Here is a 23,516-nt window from a genome sequence, read left to right as displayed (position 1 = left end):
CAGAGAAGCCAAGCTCAGGACTGATGGATTGCAGGCTTAATTTTGTCACTACACCAGGAACTAAACAAATAACAGTGTCTTCTTCATGAGGGGGGAGAGTTAGCATAGGCAGAATACAGATGTCCTAGAAAAATAATCCTCCTTTGCATTTACCTAGCAATGTTCAGCCTGGAGAATTTAATAGAGTGCAAAATGCACTCTTAATAAAATCACAAGGCATCAGAGCTGAGATGTTCAAAGCTGCGCAAGGGATCCAAACGCCCAATTCCCATTAATTTAAACTGAACATCCAAACCCCTTAGGCAGCTTTGAGCATCTGAGCCAGGACATGTTAGCACTAGTACTGAGTACCAAACCTAAATGAGATCTATGTCCATGCCACAGTTTAAAGATTCTAACTGCAATGGTTTTTGCTGAAGGAAGGAATTTCACCTTCAAGCAGGGACTGGAGATGAACATTTTCATCCCAGTATATGAATGTTGCAGAAAAGTATTACTAGGAAAGCATCCCAGGAGATTGCAATGGAAACTTCTTTGCAATTCACCTACAGCATAAGCAATGCCCACCACAACCTAGGGTACGGTTCGTCACCCTCTATTGCAGGACAGCCATTCCCCCAGTCAAAAATGGCAGTTACATAGCAATAACCTACAATGATTTAGGATGGACAGGAAAGGAGCAAGTTTGCTGTAATCAACTGAAACGATGTTTGAAACTGAAATGTTTGTAGGCCAGATCCACAGCTGGTGTAAATCAGAATTCATCCCAGCCACACCACATGTTCTAGCGTAAAGGGTCCACCTTCAGCGGCTAGAACAGCAGCCTCCGTGGAGCTGTGTCGATTGACACCAGCTGAGGCTCTGGCGCAATGTTTTTATGCCAAACATTTTACAAACTGGAATTTGGCCAGGACGCAGGCCAAAATACCTCAGGCCAGATCTTCAGCTAGTGTAATGCGATGTAGCCACATTGACTGTGCTGATTTATAGCAGCTGAGGAACTGATCCCTTGAGTGCTCTCTATAAAAATGTATTATAGGGTCTCTCCTTTGCATCTCACTCAAAGGACATCACCTCTACATTCATGCTGAAGCACTGCCTCCGAGAGACAAGTGCCACCTATTGAATCGTGTCCTCAACTTCCAGCCACACTTGGGTAATAATTACAGGGGTGATTTGGCTCTTACACCACCATATGTTCTTAGTACAGTCAATAAAACAGATGCATATATACACACACACACATACACACTCAATATATATATATACACACACATACACATCTTAATCCTGTAATTAATGACTTTCTGCCTCACTGAGTTTATGAAAGCTTAAATAGCCTTAAAGAGCAAACCAACCTGATACACGAATAACACAGAATGAGAAAGAGAGTTTGTTTCCCTGTCATTACTTTGTACATACATAGCAGTTCTCTTGCTGTAATTATGCAAACAAATCCTAATCCTTTTTTAAATATATTTACTTGGGAACTAGTTTCTTCAGCAGCACATTACAAAAATAAATAGGTTTTCTTTTTCATTAAATAGATAATTTCCCAGCACTTACCAATTAAAATATTTCACTCCGATAAATTAGTCTGTGTTGCCAAGGCACTAACTTTATATACACAGCAAAAGGAGTATAGTGAACACCATTTCAGTGCCGGTTTGGATATTTAAATGCTGACCAGTCAGACAGCAGTTCCAGCAAGCTGTGCATTCATGTTGGCTGTCATGTCACACAATGAAATATTTAAACATAAATTAATCTGCATGTTTTCTCCATAAACATACTTCCAATATAAAAGCAACTACACTGACTTTTGAAATCCCATTTAATTAGAGAGGGGCTTAAACCAAATTCCTAAACCTGAGCAGTCACATATTGAGGTTAGTTTGATATCCAAAATCCAGATCTCAACTCCTCACACAGGGTCAGAGGTTTAAATTGACTAGGTGCATACACAAATCAAGCAGCTGAGGGCACACAACAGGCCAGAACTGGTGTCCGGGGTTACCCAATTTGTATGTACAGTTGCAATAAGTGCACATGCAAATCAGGTATGGATTTCTGCATGTAACTGCATACCTAACCATTTTAAAAATCAGGCCTGTGAATCCTTGTCTTTATAATGATTTTTAAAATACCACAGCTAACCATCCCCTGAACTTTGAGATGTCTGAAATCTACATCCAACTGCTAGCAGAGTGAAGCTTGAGGTATCCTGCCACCAGAATGGAATCCTCCCTAGAGAGAGATGAAGCAGAACATCTGGATTGCAACACCTGGATTGTGGGTGTGCCATACAAAAAAGGGAAAATTTTTTGAAACAAGCAAAGGCTTTCTGGGAGAGTGGGTAAATATCAACCCATCTGGTAATCAGTGATGTGCTCTACTACAGACAGTTTGTTTATAGACAGGAGGTCGCTTTTTGTCAAATTTGCTGGTGAATGGTTGCATGATCAGTCTGAGCAAAATCTACCTATCACAAGCAGGGTCACAGAGGGCCCCAGTGTGGTGGAAACAAGATGACTTCGCTGCGGGAGGTAAGAACAACACTGCACATGGCACTGCCTAAATGAGACACAGCTGGTCTATGTGTACACAAGGGAGGTGTTAAGATAGCCCATAGGTCCATGATTACACTAATCCAAGCAGCCACATACCTTAGCACTGGGCATGTGCAGTAGACATCCTTTATTAACTATGGACAGGTTGCAGGGCTGGCTATATCTGCAAATTGGGAAAAGGAATATACTCCTTTCTCCCTGCCCCAAGATAGCCCCCCACTGTCAAGTTGATTTACTCCAGCTTGGTGTGAGGCAGGTGGATTTCACCCTGCGTACCTCTGTCCTGAACTTACGTAAGTTGCAATCGCCAAGAAACACTTTCGGAAGCATTAGAGGAGCACGACACCTTCAGGGACAAAATACCCATAGTAGGCCTGACCCTGCCAGACCTCAAACTACACAGTACTTCAATTGGAGTTTTTGCTTGAGTAAGGTCTGCAAGACAAGGCCCGCTCTCATTTGTATTCACACTACTGTACTGAATGTTTTATGTCTTTTTGAGGAAGGCCCTTTGTGGTAGAAACATTGACCTTTTCCTCTTCACCTGCAATAAAGAGAAAGTGACTCTATCTTAATGAGTCTGAGCACTTAATTAATGGTAATTTAAAGACATAGCCTTGGTGGTTCACTGCTCAGGCAGGAACTCTTGAAAGAGATTATGCCTTAAAGCAAAAGAAATGGCAAGTCATTGTGTAACTCTTTCGTAGGGGGAAGCAACCAGGTGTAGTAAGGGGCTGGCATTTCCTGGCACTCTTCAGAGCAGCTAGGCTGGCAGCATTACTAGCCTAGAGACATTCCTGCTCTCAGGAGACCTCACAGTGCTACCCAGCCCAACTCTTGCTCAATTGAGAGTGGGTGGCACCCAGCATCCTCTCACATTTGGCATGTGACCGGAGTCCCTATTGCTAAATTTATAGCCATGTGAACATGGTTCTCATTACCTCATTAGGTGGGAAAGGGGACACAGCACTTTATTCTGCCCTTTTACAGAGATGGCATATGAAAGAATCCAGAGTTCTGTCCTGCAGGAAGCAGCTTCTGTAGCTGATACATGAAATACCCAGTGCTTCCTTAGATGGAGAGTCACCACCAAGGGTACTCTCGCTTCCATCTGGAGAGTTTCCACCTCTGAAGCAGCTGCAGAATGCAAACCCATCCTTTGCCTGGCTGAGCTCACAGCTGGAACGGTCAGCAAAGAAGAAAGGGGGTGTTCCTGTGGAGGATCCACCCCACTTCATAACGCTAGTGACTGTGGCTGGGACAACGGGTTTCACACCACACACCTGATCTCCAATTCTGTAGCCCATTGTGATGCTTTTCAGGGCACCCAGGGCTGAGAGTCACCTCCCTGCCACCTGCCTCCATTGTGAGGGAATCTTACCGGTATCATCGGGGTGTTAACTCCCTAACACAACTTGCCTGTCAGGTACTCAAGCACTCTCCTCTGGGCTACACCAGCCCTGTCTTTGCCCTGACAATAGATGCTCCCAGCCCCTGGGTCCCTATAAAGTGTCCTCCTATGGTGTCCAGCGCCTGATCACTGGATAACCATAGAAATCCCAGATCCTCTGATCACAAAGGAATAGTGTATCCCAGCTTACCCATTTTACCTTAGCCCACCATGCCTGTACCACACACAGCACTTGAGCTCAGGCACGGTAATACACATTTATGAAAGATGAGAAATTCAAATAGAAACCAGTGTGAGTGATAGAAACAAATGGTTACGTACAAAACAAAATAATAAAATGTGAACTAGGGCTAGAGCATATTAATAGTTACCTTTCCTGGCCAACAGAGCAGATTCTCACCTGAAAGTACAGCCTTTTCCAGTATTTGCTAGCCACAAGGAAACAGGATCCCGTCTTTCTTGAAGCACCCCCTCCTCAGTGAATGGATCCAGAGTGCCTTTCTCCACCCTGTGATATACTGAATTGGTCTTTTGTCTTTATTCCCCAACAGGATGCTCCACTCACTGGCCTATCATTCCTTTTCACTTCCAGGTAGTTTCAATGTTTATAGTTTGTCCTTGATGGTTTTCCACTGACTTTTCTGGGTTCGTGCACTAAGCAATATATTACATAGCCGGCTAGCCAAGGAGTGGTGACAACTTCCTGCCGCCTGAATGGGCCAACACCGAGACATATGATTCCCTGCTGACTAACTTTTACTCCAAGACCATAAAGGCATAATTTTCCATATAGTTACATTATTCCTTAAATATGACCCATACACACATCTTGCCATGGTTACAAGTATCGATAAGATACAAGCTTTCAGTAGAGACCTCACATGCTACCCTCTATGGAATAATAGTATGAAAGTGGTGTATTAGAGGTAGTGAGTTTATCAGGTCGGAGACAGGAGCTGCTTGTAAACAACCCTGAGTCCTTTGCCAGTTGGCACCAGTCAGTCTCTGTGTGATACTCTCTCCCAACAACCTCAACACAGCCTAGAAGTGGGAAGTCCACCTCAAACTACCAGCAACAAAAAAAGGCTGAAGAGAGCAGCTATTGGTATGCTTTTGCCATGATGTAACTATTTTGCATAGTTCAAGACAGACAGACTCTCATTTAGGGACTGCAACACTGGTGAAGCTGGATGAATACTACAGCAGGTTGAAAATTTTCCACTGCAAATGGTTTTTGGAAGAAAATTGAATTTTCAATGAAAAAAAGTTTTTTTGCAAAAAGCATCTGTTTCCATGGGAAATGTTGAGTTTTCATTAAAAAAAAAAAAAAAAAAAAGACTCTCCCAAACCCAAAAAATTTTATTTGGAAATGCTGTCATGATGCCTCAGGGAGTTGCTGGTTCGGGGGAAACCAAGGTCACCAGTCAGACTATATGTCTCACGATGCATGGCAGCAGCATTTCCAAATATATTTGTCAGGGTTTTGGTACAAATACATTTGAGGAAAAATATAAGATGCTCCTGGACAAGTCATTAACAGGAAAACAAAGTGAATTTCACCAAATAAATGATTTACTACTAATTATTCATTCAACTGGTGTTTTGGTGTCAGGAATCTCTTTAGCTCAGTGTTTCTCAGTGAAGGGTCCATGGACCAGTGCTGGTCCCCAAGATCTCCCTGACACAGTTTAGAAAGGCAGCAAGCTGGTCCCTGGTATCAAAAGGTAGAGAAACATTTCTGTAGCTTACATTCGTCTTTAGCTCCTTTGGCATGTTTAAGAAAAAGAGTTTCAGACATTACTGAAAATTCATCCGATTGTTAAACTGGAAACTTTCTTTTAACTAGAAATTAAGTGCGCTTGAAGCCTACACTGCAGGATTAGGATAATTTAAGTGGCTCTGGCCAATAGATTGCTCAAATTTACCCTGAAACTATACTGGCAGATATGTGATGGCTACCAAAATATGCAACATTTCTTATTAAATTCTTCATTACGTCCAGCAATATATGATTGCCAGTGATTTCCTAAAGTACCTTCCACACGAAGATGTGCAATGAGAAATTTCACCCTCCATCTTCTGAGCGTGTCAGGCAGGCGAGACAGTTGTCTTTCCAAATATTCCTCATTGTTGTCTTGGTGCATTCTGCCCTAATTGCTGCAGGTTTAACAGGAAGAGGCAATAACCAGAGAGCCATCTTTAGCCATGACCTCCTTCATGTAAGCAACTGTTCTGCAGTTAATCCACATCTCTCCCGCTGTAGCCAATATATTTAATGGGAGTCAACAACCTGTTGCATACATGTGCTTTTGGCAACACCCCTCCATTAGTCTGAGTATTAATTGACCTTATGCATTAGTACTTGGATTTGCTGTTGCTGACTGTGTATTTTTTCTTTTTGCGTGTCTCCTATTGGGCATAGAGTTGGCTCTCCTTATATTTCAATACTAGATCCAGCTGCAAAGAACTTGGAAGGACCCAAAAAGTCTCAGTACAGCAACAGAAAGTATATTCAGCACATTAACAGGCATATCAGGAGTGCTCGATTGGCTCTTCTAACAGTGTGCCAGATTCTAGGACCCTGCATAGGAATGCAGAGATCTTCTTTTTAATCACCAAAACCTTAAGTGCTTCAAGATAAACAAGAATTATAGCTCACTTATGTTGGTAGGTGGACCTTGTTATAGCTCCAAATAGGCTATAAGAGAACTTGGGAGTCTCTGGAGCAGAGGGAAATAAGGTCTGGGACAGAGGAGGTCTTACAGGGAAAGCTGTAAGAATAGACAACCTTAGGGAGAAAACCTAGAATGAAGTTTACATATTTGCTGCTATTTAAGTTATCAACAAAGCCAAGATGCCAGGAAGGAGTGGAGAGGGTAAGCTGGGGTTATATATAGTGTGTATATATTATGAGCAGCGCAGGGTGGGAACTTCACCTGCTTACAGCCCTTCTTAATAGCTCATGGATCACAAGGCAACCCAGTGGGAAATTTCAATACTGAAATAACAACAAGAAATACTTATTACACTGTATTGTGTTTGCATCATAAATGTTTGAGAGAGGTTGTTACAGAATCATTACTTTTATAACAAGTAGCGAGACGTGCTCCGAGCAGAAGAGCCTACATGCAGTGAACTTGCACTTTACAAGTACACGGGACAAAATACCAAAGAGATTACATCTCTTTCAACCCTAGGCTGCACAAATGGATTTCCCTGCTACATTGGTACGGGCAACACAATCTGTTCATTCTATCTTTTTTTATTTTTATTTTTTTTATTAAGAGCCAAATTTCCGTGGACTCCAATGCAAGCCCATTATGCATATTCTGAGCACAGAATAGCTCATGTGTTCTCTGATAGAATTTTTCCCCACTTCTCAGTTGGGCCCTGAGCATGTGGGCGAGACGTATCAACTAGACACCTGAGAAAGAATCCTTGGTAGTAACTAGGAGCCCTCCCCCTCTAATGCCCCATCAAGTAGTAAAGGCCTGTGCTTTTAGGTCCAATGCTTACTGAAGTCAGTGGGTAATGGATCAAGCTTTTAATAATGAATGTTGAACATTCAATCCCTGCTGATGACCCATCGTGGGTAAGGGGTCACTACACATTTCAGATTGTTTTTGACAGTTAAGGATATAACCTCGGAAGCAGTTTAGTTCTTGGAAATGAAGGAAACAAAACCTTAGCAATTAGCCTGATGGATGCAGTGTCACAAAGCCATTTCATTACCTAGGAGCTTCCAGGTTGTTGACAAGTATAAAGGTGTGATGACCCCAAATTCTGTTAGTGGTGGGTTTTCCCCTCCTCCTGAAAACTTTACTATTAAAAAGGTAGTGAAGGTCACTTTAAAAGGCATCATGTTGAAAAACACAGAAGTTTCAAGAATGCCAAGGTTCTTTTGAGTTCTGAACAGTAGAAACGAAAACTAAGTTTAAATTTAAAAATAACAAAAAGAGGGAGTAGGAACTAGCCTGATCCTCAGCCTAAATCTAAATCATCTTTAAGGGTCAGATCCATCCAACTCTCCTCTTAGTCCCCAAGAGCTCAGCTATATTTAAATTCTTCCATGCCGTCCTCCGTTAGTCCCCCTAGCTCTTCCTCCCTTTCTGTAGCCATCCAGCAATCCCCTAGCTTGCTTACCCTCCCACAGCCCTACACTAGTTCCTTTGCTTCCTTTTCACTATCCCTTCACCATTTTTCAATAGCTTCCCATTCCCACTCTGCAATTCAGGTGGTCAAAAATGCTGACCAAACTATTTTTCTGTTATATGACATTTTTCGCAAAAAGTGTGTGCTTTCCATGGAAAATTTTGACTTTCCATCAAAACCCCAAATGCCTGAAAATCCAAAACGTCATTTGGGAAATGCAGCTGTGTTACCTACGAGCATTTGTCATTTCCATTCCCCTCTATGGGCTGGGTTCCCCAGTGGGACTACATCTCCCGTGATATAATAGGACGGTTCAGCAAGGGAGACACTGAAGCATCATGGGAGATGTAGTCAGGCCTTGGACCCCAGCTCATATAGGAGAACGGGAGCATGACATACCTGAACTACAAATCCCATAATGGATCACAACAGCATTTCCAAATAGAAATTTTTCAGCAGAAAATTTTTGGGCGGTTGGCTGAAAAACTTTAGTTTTTCCACCAAAAAGGTTGAAATTTTCTATGGAAAACACACAAAAATGTATTTTGGGTGGGGGATGGGGGTGATATTTTTGTAAAAATTGTCCACAGGAAAAACTCCTTTTTCCAACCAGCTCTAGTCTCAACCTGTCTGCTGGGCCCAGGGGACTGTTTCCTCCAAGTCTGGCTTGCAGTGCACCCTTGGATGTCTCGATCCAAGTAAGCTTCAGAGTGTGAGAAATTTCAGTGAAGTCCAGGGTCCTAAAAAAATTATGCCAAAGTGTCGGCCTCTACAATAGGATTGGAAGCCATGGACTACTGAAAATTTATGAGTAGAAAAGAAGAAGGAATAGACATAGTTGCTAAGGGTACAAAAAAGAGAGAGAAATTATTTGAGGGTGCCAGAAAATGCCTTATAGTGAGAGACAAAGAGCTCAATCTGTTTAGCTTATAAAAAAGAAGATTGGTAAGTGACTTGATTAGAGTGTATCTGTACCTTCATAGGGACAAAATACCAGGTAGTAAAGGACTCTTTAATCATGCAGAGAACCAAAGGTTGAAAACTGAAGCCAGACTAACTCAAACAAGAAATGGGGCACAAATCTTTAACAGAAATGGTCATTAACCACTGGAATAAACTACCAAAGGAAGTGGTGGATTCTCTGTCTCTTGCTGTCTTAAAATCAAGACTAGATGCCTTTCTGGAAGATAGTCTTTAGCCAGACACAAGTTATTGGGCTCAATAAATTTAATGGCCTGAATTATACAGGTGGTCATACTACAAGTTTGTCTACACAGCAAAGAAAAATCCATGGCTGCCCCATGTCAGCCAACCCAGGCTTGCGTGGCTAAGGCTGCGGGGCTGTTTCATTGCTGTGTAGACCCTCTTCCACCGGACAGCATCCTAGAGCCCAGGCTCCAGCCCGAGCCCAGAATTCTACCCAGCAATGCAACAGTCCCACAGCCTGTGTCCCCCAGCCAGCCACGGATTTTTCTTCGCTGTGTAGACATACTGTAAGTGACCTAATGCTGACTTCTGGTCTTAAACTCTGTGAATCTATGAAGATACCACACCTACTAACACAGCATAAATGCCCAGGTCAGAACATCTACTATGAAAGAACTTAAATGTTATACTGTGTGTTTACTTGCACCTATCCCAAGCATTATCTCATCGCTATCTCCCATTCTGGATCTCTTTAGACTCTGCCCAAAACAGGTTACCCGGCTAATGAATGATGATGCCAGCAGAGATCTCTCTGAATCCATGCCCAGCAATTACTTACTGTTTTCCCCCTTACTGGCATGCACTGGTAGTCATCGCTGTTTCTCTTTCCTCTCATCTAGCAATCAGCAATTTCCCCCTCACCAGCAGAGCACCTGGTGTACGGAGAATTGAATAAAGTCAACAGTGATTAAGTGAACAAATGGGGCCATCAACGGTCACCAGTGCAATAGAGTCTCCGCACTATCTTCTTTGTTTGTTCCACCCCTTATGCCAGCAAATACTCTTAGGATCTTTACTGTTAAGTCCCAAAAATCTGAGATCTGTCTCTTTCTAGAGGAATTTATCTCATTTTTTGTCCACGCAGAGCTCATTGAAGGATCAGGGCCTAGAGAAAGAGTAGAATGTTGACACAATAAGATCATTAGCAGTCAGAAAAAACTATATTTCAAAGATTTTGCTAAGAGAACATCAAAGTAGCAAGGAAATGTCACTTGTGCATCTTCAAGTCTCCGATTATACATTTGTACATCTCTTAATCTGTTTAAAGACCTTGTCTTCCACTGGCAACAGAGGATATGGCTGTTGTGGGTTTGTTTATCACGAGTGTTATAAGGACTCTTTTCTCCATCATGTTTTAGTTCATTTCCCCATGTCCCACTGCCTTCATTTCAAACAGTTATAGCAAAGCTGAAGAAATTAATTCAAAGCATTCCCTATCTGCACTAGAGTATTCTGAACAAAAAGCCTCAATTTAAAAAAATATATATACAAGTTATTATTCATAATAGACTGAATGTATCACAGCTGAGTAATAATAAATGGAAATACATCAATAATGAAGAATTTTTACAACAGATTTAACAAAACAACATGGCATTACAAATACCCTCAGGGTTGATTGGATGTTATTAGTAGAGTGCCAAAACATTTAATTTTAATAATAGGACAATTAATTACTCAAGTGAATGTGATATTCACCAGCCCCCTTCCTGAAAAGAAGCTATTGTACAGCTTGCATGGTTTCATTTCTAAAAGGAACAGCAGATAAATCTTAGTGAAGTTGCCTAGATGTTATGGTAATTGGGGGCTATGCAAATATCATAAATGAGATAGAAAGTAATAAAACAGGGGAGGGTAATTATAAATTGGAATAACTAGAGATGAAATGTCATACAAAATTCACATGCAGACCTGAGTTTCAAAGTTATGGGGTCTTAGGATCTAGGCTTTTGGTTGAATACATTGTAGAGAAAGTAGCCAGTCCTTAAATTAGGGTGTAGATGTAGACTTCCAAAGTCCCAGATTGATCAGACCAGAACATTTGACCTAGGCTTATATTCAGTAGCAACACTTTTCCAAAATTGTATGGCTATTTATTATTACAGGAGATCTTGCAGATGCATTAACAGAGAGCTTTCAGACTATGATATTCAGAGGATTCCAAAGCATTATTATATTTTTTACACCACTATCTAAGGTTGTCATAATGTCCACCCAAAGGAGAAGAGCTAAGTACTGCCTGTCCATCTGTGAAATTTATATATAGCACCAGTTACCATAATACCTAAGCACTGAGCAGGTTAAGGGGAAGAATAAACCCTAAATATATGATCGTACAATGAACTCTGCATGGGTACAGGGGTCTGCTGGCATGGAGAAGATTTCAGGATTAAGGCCTACAGCACCAGTTCAGCAACGCACTTAATCTAGTGTGGCAGTTCCATTGAAGTCAATAGGATTTATGCATTTAGTACCCAATTCAACAGCGTACTTAAGTACAAACTTAAGTCCTACTGATTTCAATCAGACTACAGCACTTGCATAAGTGCTTTGTTGAATCATGGCCTAAAAGCATAAGTGATAATTATGGGATAATCAGACTCCATAGTAAAGTGCTGAAATTCTTTAGAAATTATGCAATTCTTTCTTCTCAGGGTACTGGTCTTTGGAAGATTGTCACAAAGCTGTCCCGAGATTTTGAAATGATAATTTCCTGCTGAAGCATAGTGTTTAGCTCTTTGGATGGCCAAATTACAGGATTCTTGTTTTTATTCAGTATTTATTTGAAGGAAATGTACAAGAGAGAAGTCTGATGCCGGCAGTGCTTTAAACCTGCTGGTGCTCCGTAAACAAGTTAGCTCCAGAGAGATTTTCATGTCGCTTCTTGAAATATAAAAAGAATCACTAAGACTAAATAATTGAAAACAGTTATGTAGACTTCATTTCATTGTTTTCCATGGACTTAAAATCTGTACTTTCATGTTCACAATTGTAATACCTAGCTGGGTCAATTAACTGTTTGGAATCTCATTTACATAACAGTTGACATGCTGACAATACTTCAAGGTAGATTATTGCCCTGGAGGATATCATACTATGCAGAAAAAACTAATAAGAAAGAAGGCATTTCACTTAAATTACAGTTTTTAGAAGGCGACAAAACAGAATATGTAAGATCAAGGAATTCTATAAAATGGGGCAATGTGTATCAACACACACACATCAATCTGACATTTTTATAGCATCGTTCATCTAGATAGCTCCCCAAATGTTTCAGAAAGCTAACAAACTTATTGTACAAGGCCTGGTCCTTCAAATACATACCTCACAGAAGCAAACCTTACGCACATGCTCCCATCATTACTGAAGTCAATGGCAAAACGCCAATTAACTTAAATGGGAGAGATTGTGCCACAAGTACTCCTTTTCTTTGTGCCCATTAGTTGTCCCGAATTGAAGTCAACGGAATTATTCGCAAGAACAAAAACTAGTTACCTTAGTAAGGTTTTGTAAGACTAGGCAGTCATTTAAAAGTGCTCAGCAAGTCTATATGACAGTTTAAAGGCCCCAACCCTGCCAACAAAGAAACATGGGCAAAAGCTCATTGACTTGAAAAAGTCTCAGTACAGGCATAAAGGTCCACTCTCACAGCATCCTACTGACTTAGTCCCATTGACTGCAATGAGATTCTGACCATAGTGATCCCTTTGCATGATTAGGGCCATGGGCAGGAAGTGAAGACAAATTAAATACACTATACAATTGTTTCCATATCTAGGTGGAATTTAGGTCAGAATGTAATGACCTGAATTGGATTTTGGCCAGGATACCAAGGGCATCATATCACTCAACTGTCCCTCATTTCAAGGAACGTCATTCATCTTAGTCCCAAAGTTACTTACATTTCAAACAGATCTATTCTCCCTCTCACTCTTATTACTGAAAGCAACTGATAGCAAAGGATCATTAAGCGAGGTGACGACAAAGTTGTGTACACCAAAGAAGTGGATCCCACGGTACTTTGAGTGTTTTGCATTAATACTTTTTGTGCGGGTGAATGCATGTACACACCCCCCACCCACCTCATTCTTGATCTTGCCACACACTGTGTCCCACATTTTTTGATGTTGAGGGGAATGGCCCTCCTTAATCTTGTAAAAAATACCATGGGATCTTTAATGACCATAAGTGATCACATCTTCTGTTTCGGCCTGACCTGAAAGATAGAGAGCCAGATTATCTGAATTACACCTGTGAAAATCTGGAGCCACTCCATTGTATGAGTGCCCTCAAATACCAAGGTGAAAGCACTTAGTGAGGCAGAGAGATTAAATCAGACACTGACCCCGCACCACCACCAACACAATACTCCTTAACGCCACACTGGGGCATTGGTTAATTCCTGGCTCAGAGAGAAGCGTAACAACTACTAAATCACCAACTCTATGCCCTGGAACATCTCAGTGCTCCTTGGAGGTTTCCCATTTATGCTGATAGGATCACAGCGCAAAGTGATATGGCTGCAGGCAACAAATGACATGAATCCTAAACCTCAGATCCAGACTAAGTAGTACTGTCACTTATTATGAAAACCGGAGATATGCTGTGTGTATACTATAGCCATGAGACCAGGCTTAATGACAGTATGCAGTGCAGATGTTTAAGGTTTTCTTTTATTATGCTGTAAAAAAGTATGTACAACTATGCCTACAAAGAGTGCATAAACAGAAATTAAGTTCAGCGAATGAAAGGGCAGTTTTGAAACCACCTCATTATTTCTATACATATTTCATGTCATACTCTTGGATTTCAGTTTCAGAAGACTAAATCCACAATGTGATTTTGATTACTATTGTTTAGCGTCTTTATTCTAAACCACATTTTAATCCTTTAAGCCTTTTAGCAAAGCAGGATGCATTTAATTATAAGTAATAATGTAAAGTGGCATTCTTCTATTGCATCACACTAACGATAATCCAAGTCCTGTTACATAATAGCCTGTGTTTTCTACAGTTTCTTGTTTACAGCTTAGAGCACAAAGTCAAATTCACAGATGTAAAGTATAATCAGCAAGTATATACCTTCAGAAAGTCTGTCTATAGATATTGGTTCCTCCAGTTAATATCCCAGCTAAGTACATTTTATTGTACTGCTTACTATATAAAAGAGACTTGATATTATTTATAATATCCATATAATAATTGCGTTAGTTGCCATAACCCAAGACATTCTACAATCCCATGATACATTTAAAAAGTTCCCATTTTCTTTTATATCTATTAACAGATTTTGTCAGCTACATTTCATGCTGACTCAGTAATGTTTGCATGCAGAAATTGGCTAAAATGATGCAAACTAGCATTGCTAATGCAAACAGTTTTTACATAGGCATTGTTTTTTTTTTCAATTTACAAATCACTGTTGAAGATTAAACCTGAATACTAACTAGGTGCTGTTATCTTGCCATTCATTAAGCAATGTTTTCATCTGCCTTACCAGTTAGATCATTTGGGGGTAGAGGGAGGAAGGATTTTACCTTGCATTACAACTTAGAGGGGAAGGTTTTCTGGAGCCTGGATCAGAAGCAGAGGACCAGCCACTGAAATGTATTAGGACTGGGTTTGCATTGGTTCTGCTGAGGTAAAGGCTGGAACAAGTGGCCATAGGAGAGAGAGAGAGAGAGAGAGTGTGTGTGCATGTGTGTACATATATATATATATAAAATGATCTGCCATAGATAAGATGCATCAGCATAATCCTGAACCACATTATGATTGGACAAGGACTGCATGATGTTAAAGTGGGGGAAGGGGGGAAGAGAGAGAGAGAGTATAACTTTGCCTCGTGTAAAATGAGAGAGGGGATAAAACAGAATTTCTATATAAAAATAAGGTTTGAATGTACAACTAGTATCTTTAAACAGAATACAATTTTTGCAGTGTAAATTTAGGCCAGAGATTCCATAATATATGTAGTTTCTGTAAAGCCCTGCACTATAATGTAATTCATCAGCATGAAGAAGCATACTTTATAATGAGCCTTCTTCTTGCACTAGTGAAATTAATGGGGGGGCTGCCAGTGACAACCAGGCTGGGTCCCACCTAAAGTCAAATGCAGGATGCATACCTAGCACCTTGCAAGACAGAGCTCACCCTGAGAGGTCTAATCCTGCAGTCCTTACTGCAAGTGGATATTTTGCATGACGAAAATCTGGCCCACATGTACCGTCATCCAGATCCACGTACAGTGTGGTTTGAATTTTGCCTAGACTTACACCCCATGCTACCTCACTGATATCAGGGCAGATTTGGCTCAGTAGGGGCAGTGCATATGCCAAGGAAAAGAGTACAGGATCTAGAATAAATTAGAAAACTTGACTGGGGTAAATCTGTCACATCAAAGCTTCTCCTGCCACACATATGAGGTAATAAAAAGTATCCTGCAATAAATAAACTTTTACAGAAATACCATAAAGTAAAACAGCTGGGACAGTCTTTTTAAAATGAAAACTTTCAGGGTACTCACCTGGTGGCATTATATTGTTGAACTTCCATTGGTTATTGTATGAGACTGGAACAGTAAATTATTTCAGGTCAAGGAAGCTTACATCAGCATTAATGCAAAGTAAAAGTATAACCAATGTGACCTAAACATTATCCCTGCAATGGAAGGCTCATTACAAAACAATATGGGGGGAGGGAAGACTAGAGAGACTTTTATTTGCACTAAGACATCATATATATGTGGTCTAATTGCAGATAATTGCTTACATGGTTCTTTTGGACTTAAAACAAAGCATCATTTTGATGTCAGCTGCCTACATGTTGTATGCAACCTAGTCAATCAAATCCATAACCAATCAAGTCCAGTGCAAGAAATCCCATTTCCAATTACATTAGGAGTTTTTAAATAGCCTGATAAGCACAATAAATATAATGTGGCGTGTTCTCTCTTTTTAATACATATATATATATATATATATATATATATATATATATCAGGGATTCTCAAACTGGGGGTCATGACCCCTCAGGGGGTTGTGAGGTTATTATGTGGGGGGTCATGAGTTCTCAGCCTCCACCCCCAAACCCTGCTTCACCTCCAGCATTTATAATAGTGTTAAATATTTTAAAAATGTGTTTTTAATTTATAAGGGGGGGGTTGCACTCAGAGGCTTGCTGTGCGAAAGGGGTAACAAATACAAAAGTTTGAGAACCACTGATATATATAGATAATATTGGGAGGGGATAGCTCAGTGGTTTGAGCATTAGCCTGCTGAACCCATGGTTGTGAGTTCAATCCTTGAGGGGGCCATTTAGGGATCTGGGGCAAAAGAAAAAAAAAAAAGAAATTGGGGATTGTGCCTGCTTTGAGCAGGGGGTTGGACTTGATGATCTCCTGAGGTCCCTTCCAACCCTGATATTCTATGATTCTATGATTTAGACCAATGATGACTTGGACAGCTGTTTCCACAATAGATCAAATTCTACTATAGTTTTCCCATTGAGGCAGTCAGTATCATTATGAATTTCAAAAGAGAAATGACCATCACCACACTAAAATCCAGCACTGTGCACAATTAAGAATTGAAACACTATGCAAGTAATACTAAGAAAACTGCAGTTTCCACATGCTGGAAAATGTTAGCAGAAACTTCTTTGAATAGCTTATCAGTGTCAGCTGTAATGGTATTATACAGCCTTAACACCTCAGAAAGCAAGAAAGCTAAGAGGGAGGCTTTCTTAAATGTATTCCTTTTGCTCTTTTAGTAGATAAATCAGGATGCAATCACTACAGATCATCTTTCAGTGGTTGAAATTATATTTAAAATAAAATGAACCAATGTATGTTTGAATACATAAAACCTATTAATACACGTGTGCATATGCCAGATAGGACCATCACCTTTTGATTACTGCCATTAAGATTAGTGGACATTATGGGCCAAATTCATCCATGGTGTGAATTCACTCACTTCAATGGACTAATTTGGACCTGGGTGTTCAAATGGAGGGGAAATCATAGCTCTTTGTTTTCTGATTCTCTCTGTCATCTACTTATACCTACCTACAGAGTTGTGTATTACACATCTACAAAACAAGTGTGTATCTTCTTTCTTGGGCCTGGGGGGTGTTTGTAAAATAAAATAGAACACTAGTGGGATGCTGTTAAATGAGAACTTGTGTACCTTTCTGTCTTGGGAGAGTGTGTGCGCCCACCCCCGAATCTATATCCCATATGGATGCACCCAACACTCAAAGCAGATACAGGTCTGCGTTACTGATTGTTACTGAAAATAATGGAGGGGTGGGGGAAGAAAAAATATGCATACACAGAGAAAGAAAGAAATAATGTGTGCACAGAGAGATTGTGTGTACACAAATACTGTGTTTCACAGTTGCTATAAATACAAACAAGCAGTGTATTACAACTGTAGATAGGTAGGAGATATCTCTCTGTCTACACACAGCTTCCTTCACCCTCTGGCCCAGCTGTAGCCCTTTAACTGTGTTAAGCTCAGTGCAGCCTCCTCATGCAGCACTGACCTACTGCCTTTCTCCTCTCCTCCCCCAGCTACAGCCCCACCTGTTGCTTAACAGCTAAATTAAGCTGCCCGGGGGAAAGAACAACTTCTAATTGTGCCCAGCTTGCCCCTATGCAAAGAGCAGCGCTGGCGATCGGCCACGGGCTGCCCCCGCCCCACCGGGTCTTTGCAGCTGCTCTGTGCTTGCTTAGGATGCTGGTGGCTTTTGTGCGCAAGGTCCCCCCGAGACACGGTGCAAGTTCAAAGCATCGCCTCCCCCGGGGGCGGGTACCTGCTGCTTCCGCAAGGCAGCCAACAGGTAGCCCCGCTGCCACCGGCCCGCTGGGTCACCGGCCCCTCCTCAGCCCTGCCCCCCCCCCCATTCTGCTGCTTCCCGGGGGGGGGGGGGGATATTCAGCTCAACCTTCTGTCGAGACTATCGGAGGGGGAAGGGGGACAGCGCATCCAAAACTAGCTAAAGGAGACCCCAACAGCCAGGGCTGGACGCCCCACGCCCCATCAAGCACCAGGGGCCCCCTTTTAACCGCCAGGTGCAAAATCCTCCCGCCTGCAATCTCTCTGCGCCTCATGAACCGGCTGCCAACCGGCCCGGATCCCCCAGTTCGAGCCCACTGTCCAGCAGCAGAGGGGACTGGTTAACAGAATACGGAGATGTGCATAGTCTAGAGACACACGCACACGCATTACTGTGTACACACACGCATTATTGTGTACACACGCATTACTCTTCCTTGCACCGTCCTGTGACCATCACCGCCACACGAATCGAAGCAAATGATGGTCAGAAACCAGCACAACGCAGCTGCACAATCCACACGCGCGCCGCTCTCAGCAGGTTTTCTCACACCCACCCCCCCCATATGCTTTTCGTGCAACAACCACCGTACCCCCGGGCTGGCTACTCGCGGTCATCTCCCGCGCCCGGGAGCCCCGCCGGAGGAGGCAGAAGGGGGCGAGGGCGCCCCGGGCTCCGTCTCCCCGCTGTACTCACCTCCCCAGCAGGCGCCGCCGCCGCTACGGGTTTTCTCCCCTGGCTCCCTCGGCCCCCCTCCAGGTCGCTGCTGGCCGGGGCGGGGGGGCGACGGTGGTTTATTTTCCTCCGCCCAAGACGAGAAATCTCCGGTCACACGCCCCGCGGGTAGAAAACATGCAGCCCCCGAGGCGAGCACGGGCTTTCGCGGGGTTCCAGCGCTCCCCCTTTCTCGGGGGGCGTGGGGCGGGGGCAGGGAAGGAGAGGGGTGAGCCTCGGTGGAAGCCTTGGGGTCGATCTCCGGCAGCGGGGCGCCCCGGGGCCGTCAGTGCTCCCTGTCCCCGGGCAGGGCTCCCTTTAAACTCCATTCAGCAGTTGCCTGGTGCCTCCAGCCGCCCATGGCCAAGTCACAGCGTCTGCCCTTCCCCGGCTTCGGGAAACGCCCCCCCGCCCGCATCCACCTCCCGGGGCTCGGGAACCTGGACTCAGCCGGCTCCGGTGTGGCTTTCCCCGCTCTGCTGCCAGGCGGCTGAGAAGCGCCTGGCCTCCCTGCACACGCGCACCCCCCCCGCCGCCCCGGAGCCAGGCAGCGAGCGACAGCTTCCTCCCCTCCGAAGGAGAAGCTGCCCACGTAAAACTCCTGCACACGGGAGCCGTTTCATATTGGACACCTTGCACCAGGGCCCTTGGTAACTCTTTCCTCACCAGCAGGTGAGGGCGCACGTCTGCAGATCTGGGGCTCCTGGACTGAGCAGCGGCGGGAGACCCAGAGAGGCTGGGGAGAGGGAGTGGAGGGGCAGAGGGTGACAGGCAGAGAGGAGAGGGGCCTGGGGGCAGAGCTACAGGGACAGAGAATAAAGCGGGTGGGGGACAGAGGGCGAAAGAGGAAAGTCGGGGGGGTAAGAGGGCTGAGGGGCAGATTAAGAGCGGGGGAGGCAGAGTGATGAGGAAGTGAGGGGCACATTTAGAGAGGAGAGGTGGAGAGGGAGGTGGGGCAAAGAGAGAGTTCGAGGGAGGGAAAGGGAAGAGTGATGAGGATTAAGGGGAGAGACATAAGCCACCCAGCCCAGAGCAGCATCCCAGGAGAAAGGAGAAAAAAATGTGGAGGCCCCCAGAGAGAAAAAGAGAGGGAGTCCCCTTGAGGGAGACTCAAGGCCATAGAAAACTCCCAGGGACAGACCGAAGGGGAGAGACTCGCAGTGCCTCTCAAACTGTGGTCGGGATCCCAAAGCGGGTCCTGACCTCATTTTAATGGGGTCGCCAGGGCCAGCATTAGATTCACTGCTGACGCCGAAGCCCAAGGGCTTCAGCCCCGGGGTGGCAGGGCTGGGACTTGGGTTTGGGCTCCAGCCCCACCTCACCCGGAACGGTGGGTCTTGGACTCCGGCTCTGCCCCCCGGGCAAGGTCATGTAGTCATTTTTGTTGTCAGAAGGTGGTCATGGTGCAATGAAGTTGGAGAACTGCTGGGATAGAGAGTCCAGGGGAATGGGGAGGGAAGGAAATTAGCCTAGGCAGTAAGGGTTGCAGCCAGGGGAGGAAGTGACTGAGTGAGATGGCTGGAGGAAGATATTTATAGCCAGTCTTATGCTACCACTTTTCTTCAGGCCTCTAATTGGCTAGCAGCACAATTCACTAAACACAGTTTAAGGCCCATATTTGAAGAATTCATTCAAAGACCCCCCCCCACCTTGCAGAGTCCCAGAGCCACCGGAATTCTACACAGCAATGAAACAGACTTGCAGCGTGAGCCCGAGTCAGCTGGCATGGGCCAGCCGCAGGTGTCTAGTTGGTGTGTGGACATACCCTATGAGAGCTCAAGTTCCTACATGTTGTATAGTTCACTATGGCATATTAACTAGAAATGATCTTAGATATTTATATGGCCCCCTTTACCATAGTATCTGAGCAACGCACAATCTTTAATCTATTTATTCTCACAGAACCCATGTCAGGTAGGTATTATCCCCATTTTATAGATGGGGAACAGAAGCACAGAGACTAAGTGACTTGGCCAAGATCACACAGGAAGTCTGTGAAAGAGCAGGAATTGAACCCAGGTGTTCTGAGTCCCAGACTAGCACTCAAACCACTAAATCATCTTTCCTGTCTTTAGACCAAAGACTAACTCAACAAATGGGACACAGGCAAAGCCAAACACAGTGCATATTACTAATTTGTCACAATTCTAGATACCTAAGTGCCAAATAATTTTGTTTCTATGAAAACCCACAATCCTTCCGAATAGCTCACAAAAGACATTTGATGGGCTGACATAAGTGAATGTAGAATCAGACCACCAGCATTTTTATAAACAAAAGAAAATAAAAGGCATAACTAAACACTGCCACAAGCCTCCTGAATGAACAGGTATGGGTTTCAACACAGACCTACCAGTAACACCCTTACTTCTTGACAATATACAGTGCTCGCTCTCTCTCTGTGTTTATATACAGAGATATTGATGAGGGCAAAGGAGGAGAGATGGTGCCAAATGATCACAAATCATAGTTCCTATCAGGCAGACAGCCCTTTGAAGTGGTTCCAAATTCTCCAAAGTTCTATGGCACGTTCATGCAGGGATAGAATATAAAGGCTACCTTTTCTGCATCTCGCAGTTTATTAAGCATCACCTTAAGATGGAGAGTTATGGCTTCCCAGACACTTTAGATCAGCCAGAAAACACCACTGAGTTTTATGTCTTTTTAACCAGGATATCTGGGATTAGTAGGGTTTCTTTTCCCCCCGTCTCTCCTTTCTTTACTCAGACAAGGAAGGGCACTCTCTCCATGTCTGAAAAGCAGTGACATGGTCACTTTAATGTGACTGAACAGCTGTTTCTTTTTCATTTTCTTCACCATGAAAGGTATTCTATACGGTAGCTCCATCCTCATGGGAATGCATGCATGTGGCTTGCTTGGCAAAGCCAGCCGTTCCTTACATGCCTGGGGCCTGACCCCACACCACTGTCACTCAGAACTCCCATTGAGTAAGCAGTACCCAAGGAACAAAAGAAGCAGGGTGCCATAGTGTGATGAAATTAAACTAAAGACTATTTAGGCTGATATCTGGAGAAACGTTCTAACCGGCAGAACTGGGGCATAGTCACCACTGGAAACCCACTGTTTGAGCCAACTAGAACTGTGTGCATAGTATTCAGAAACGACATGGAGAGTTTCCGGCAGCTACTAAAACACGTTGACAATCACATTAATATTAAGCAAAGACTGTGTGGCCTCATGGATCATGTGTCATCTTTATATTTCAAGGGTATTTAATTCATAGCCTGTTAGTGTTGTACATTTCCAGTGTAAAAATCTTTCCTGTCTGCTGCCTCTCTCTCTCCAGACTAGTGAATCACTATGTTACCAACACTTCAGACTAGATGAGGCCTTTAAAACACAGTGAATGAGAGCAGGAGATGTTCAAGGAAGGGATCCCGCCTTACCATGCTCCTCACCTGCCCCAGCGAACTAGTTAACCCCGATCAGTTGCTGATTATTGCTCCCTGAGCACTGACCAATACATTGAAGGGGTGGAGCCAAAGCTCTTCTGTGCTCTGCCCACTCCTCACCCCTGGAGGGAAGGGCTATTGGGTGCATGTTACTTATATGCACCTGGACCCCTGGTCTGGGGAGGCCATGCAGGAGTATGGGGATTCTCTTACTCCTTCGTACATCGCCATAAGGGTACATAAGCCAGACTACAATCCGGCACTGTATTATCTTCATTATATAGTACACATATCCATGTCCAATGAAAACACTTCAATTGTTGATCCATGAACGTAACTCCCACGGATGTCAATGGGAATGGTGCTGATAAACCATAGACCGCCTGTGTTTTCATTACATTTTACACCAGGGTAGGGTTGGAATTCATTGCTTTTTCATTCTTTTGCTTTTCCTTTTTTCTTTGGTTAACTCTTAAAGGGATCAAGCCTGATTTGCTTATATGTTACCCCATCAATTTTAATAGCACTACTGGAATGAGTAAAGCAAGGGTTTGGCCCACTATTGTTCTAATCAATTTATAAGAACTTAATTCCCTCTTTAGGCTTATTTTCCTGCCCATAAATTCCCAAAGATAGTAACCAAATCCCAGCCATCCAGTAGCAAAAGCATCTGCCTTGTGGTTTGAAAATAGTAATCTGAAAATGATTGGAGTTCTATATTTATTTTTTAAATTGTTCACGGACCAGATTCTGATCTCCGCTACACCTACATAAATCCAAAGTAACCCCAGTTACTCTGGAATTACATCCACAAAATTGAGATCAGAATCTGGTTCTCCCTCCCTTTTACTCCACATCCTTTAAAACATATTACTTATTGTGTAAAACCTTGTGTTTTATAAGAATAAATATAAATTACCAATTTTGTTCCTATATGTGGACACAAATGCTAGCTCTTCATGGCACAAGCACATGGAAATGTGTATTTTTCATTAAGGGATAAAAGTTTCAGAAATCACAAGTATGTCATCTGCATTACGTTTCTGCAAATAATGCAGAGGGAGACAATATAATACCAATGTGACAAAGTAATACAGTGAAAAATTATTGAAGACAGAGAAAGTTGTTGTCACAGGCCTAGCTGCCTGTGGGTAATTGGTGATAGTTGTCACTGTCAGAACTGAGGCATCGCTCTACTAACAAGTGCATCATGGTTTGATGTAATTTGTCATAAACATGCTTCAGATCAGCCAAAACGGTTAATCAAACATTGGGTATCACCCAGTTCAAAGGTGAAACAGCTCAGTAAGCCCATGACTGGAGTGGTGGGTTTTTTTCTTTTTTATCTATGCACCAGCTTTTTGAGCTGCACTTTATGTGGTAAATCACAGACCAAGCAACACCATGGATACATAGCTATGAGCTATTA

The 23,516-nt window shown here is 43.1% G+C and overlaps 1 protein-coding gene across 2 annotated transcripts in view; it reads right to left on the bottom strand.

Annotated features, from left to right (window-relative positions):
• The window catches only part of CALN1 (calneuron 1), a 176,569-nt gene extending 157,727 nt beyond the window's left edge, over positions 1 to 18,842 (bottom strand). The window contains exons 1-2 of one of the 2 annotated variants that reach the window (XM_073315433.1): positions 18,657 to 18,842; positions 15,646 to 15,690 (exon numbers count right to left, since the gene is read on the bottom strand). In XM_073315433.1, coding sequence (XP_073171534.1) covers positions 15,646 to 15,674 — 29 coding nt within the window. In that variant the 5' untranslated portion in view covers positions 15,675 to 15,690; positions 18,657 to 18,842. The remainder of the gene's footprint in view (positions 1 to 15,645; positions 15,691 to 18,656) is intronic. The other variant, XM_073315434.1, reaches the window with a different exon arrangement.
• Between the last annotated feature and the right edge of the window lie 4,674 nt (positions 18,843 to 23,516).

This window comes from Lepidochelys kempii, chromosome 17 (assembly GCF_965140265.1).
Source record: "Lepidochelys kempii isolate rLepKem1 chromosome 17, rLepKem1.hap2, whole genome shotgun sequence".
Taxonomy (NCBI): domain Eukaryota; kingdom Metazoa; phylum Chordata; order Testudines; family Cheloniidae; genus Lepidochelys; species Lepidochelys kempii.
Note: the sequence above shows the minus strand (reverse complement) of the source record. Positions and strands in the feature narration are given on the sequence as shown.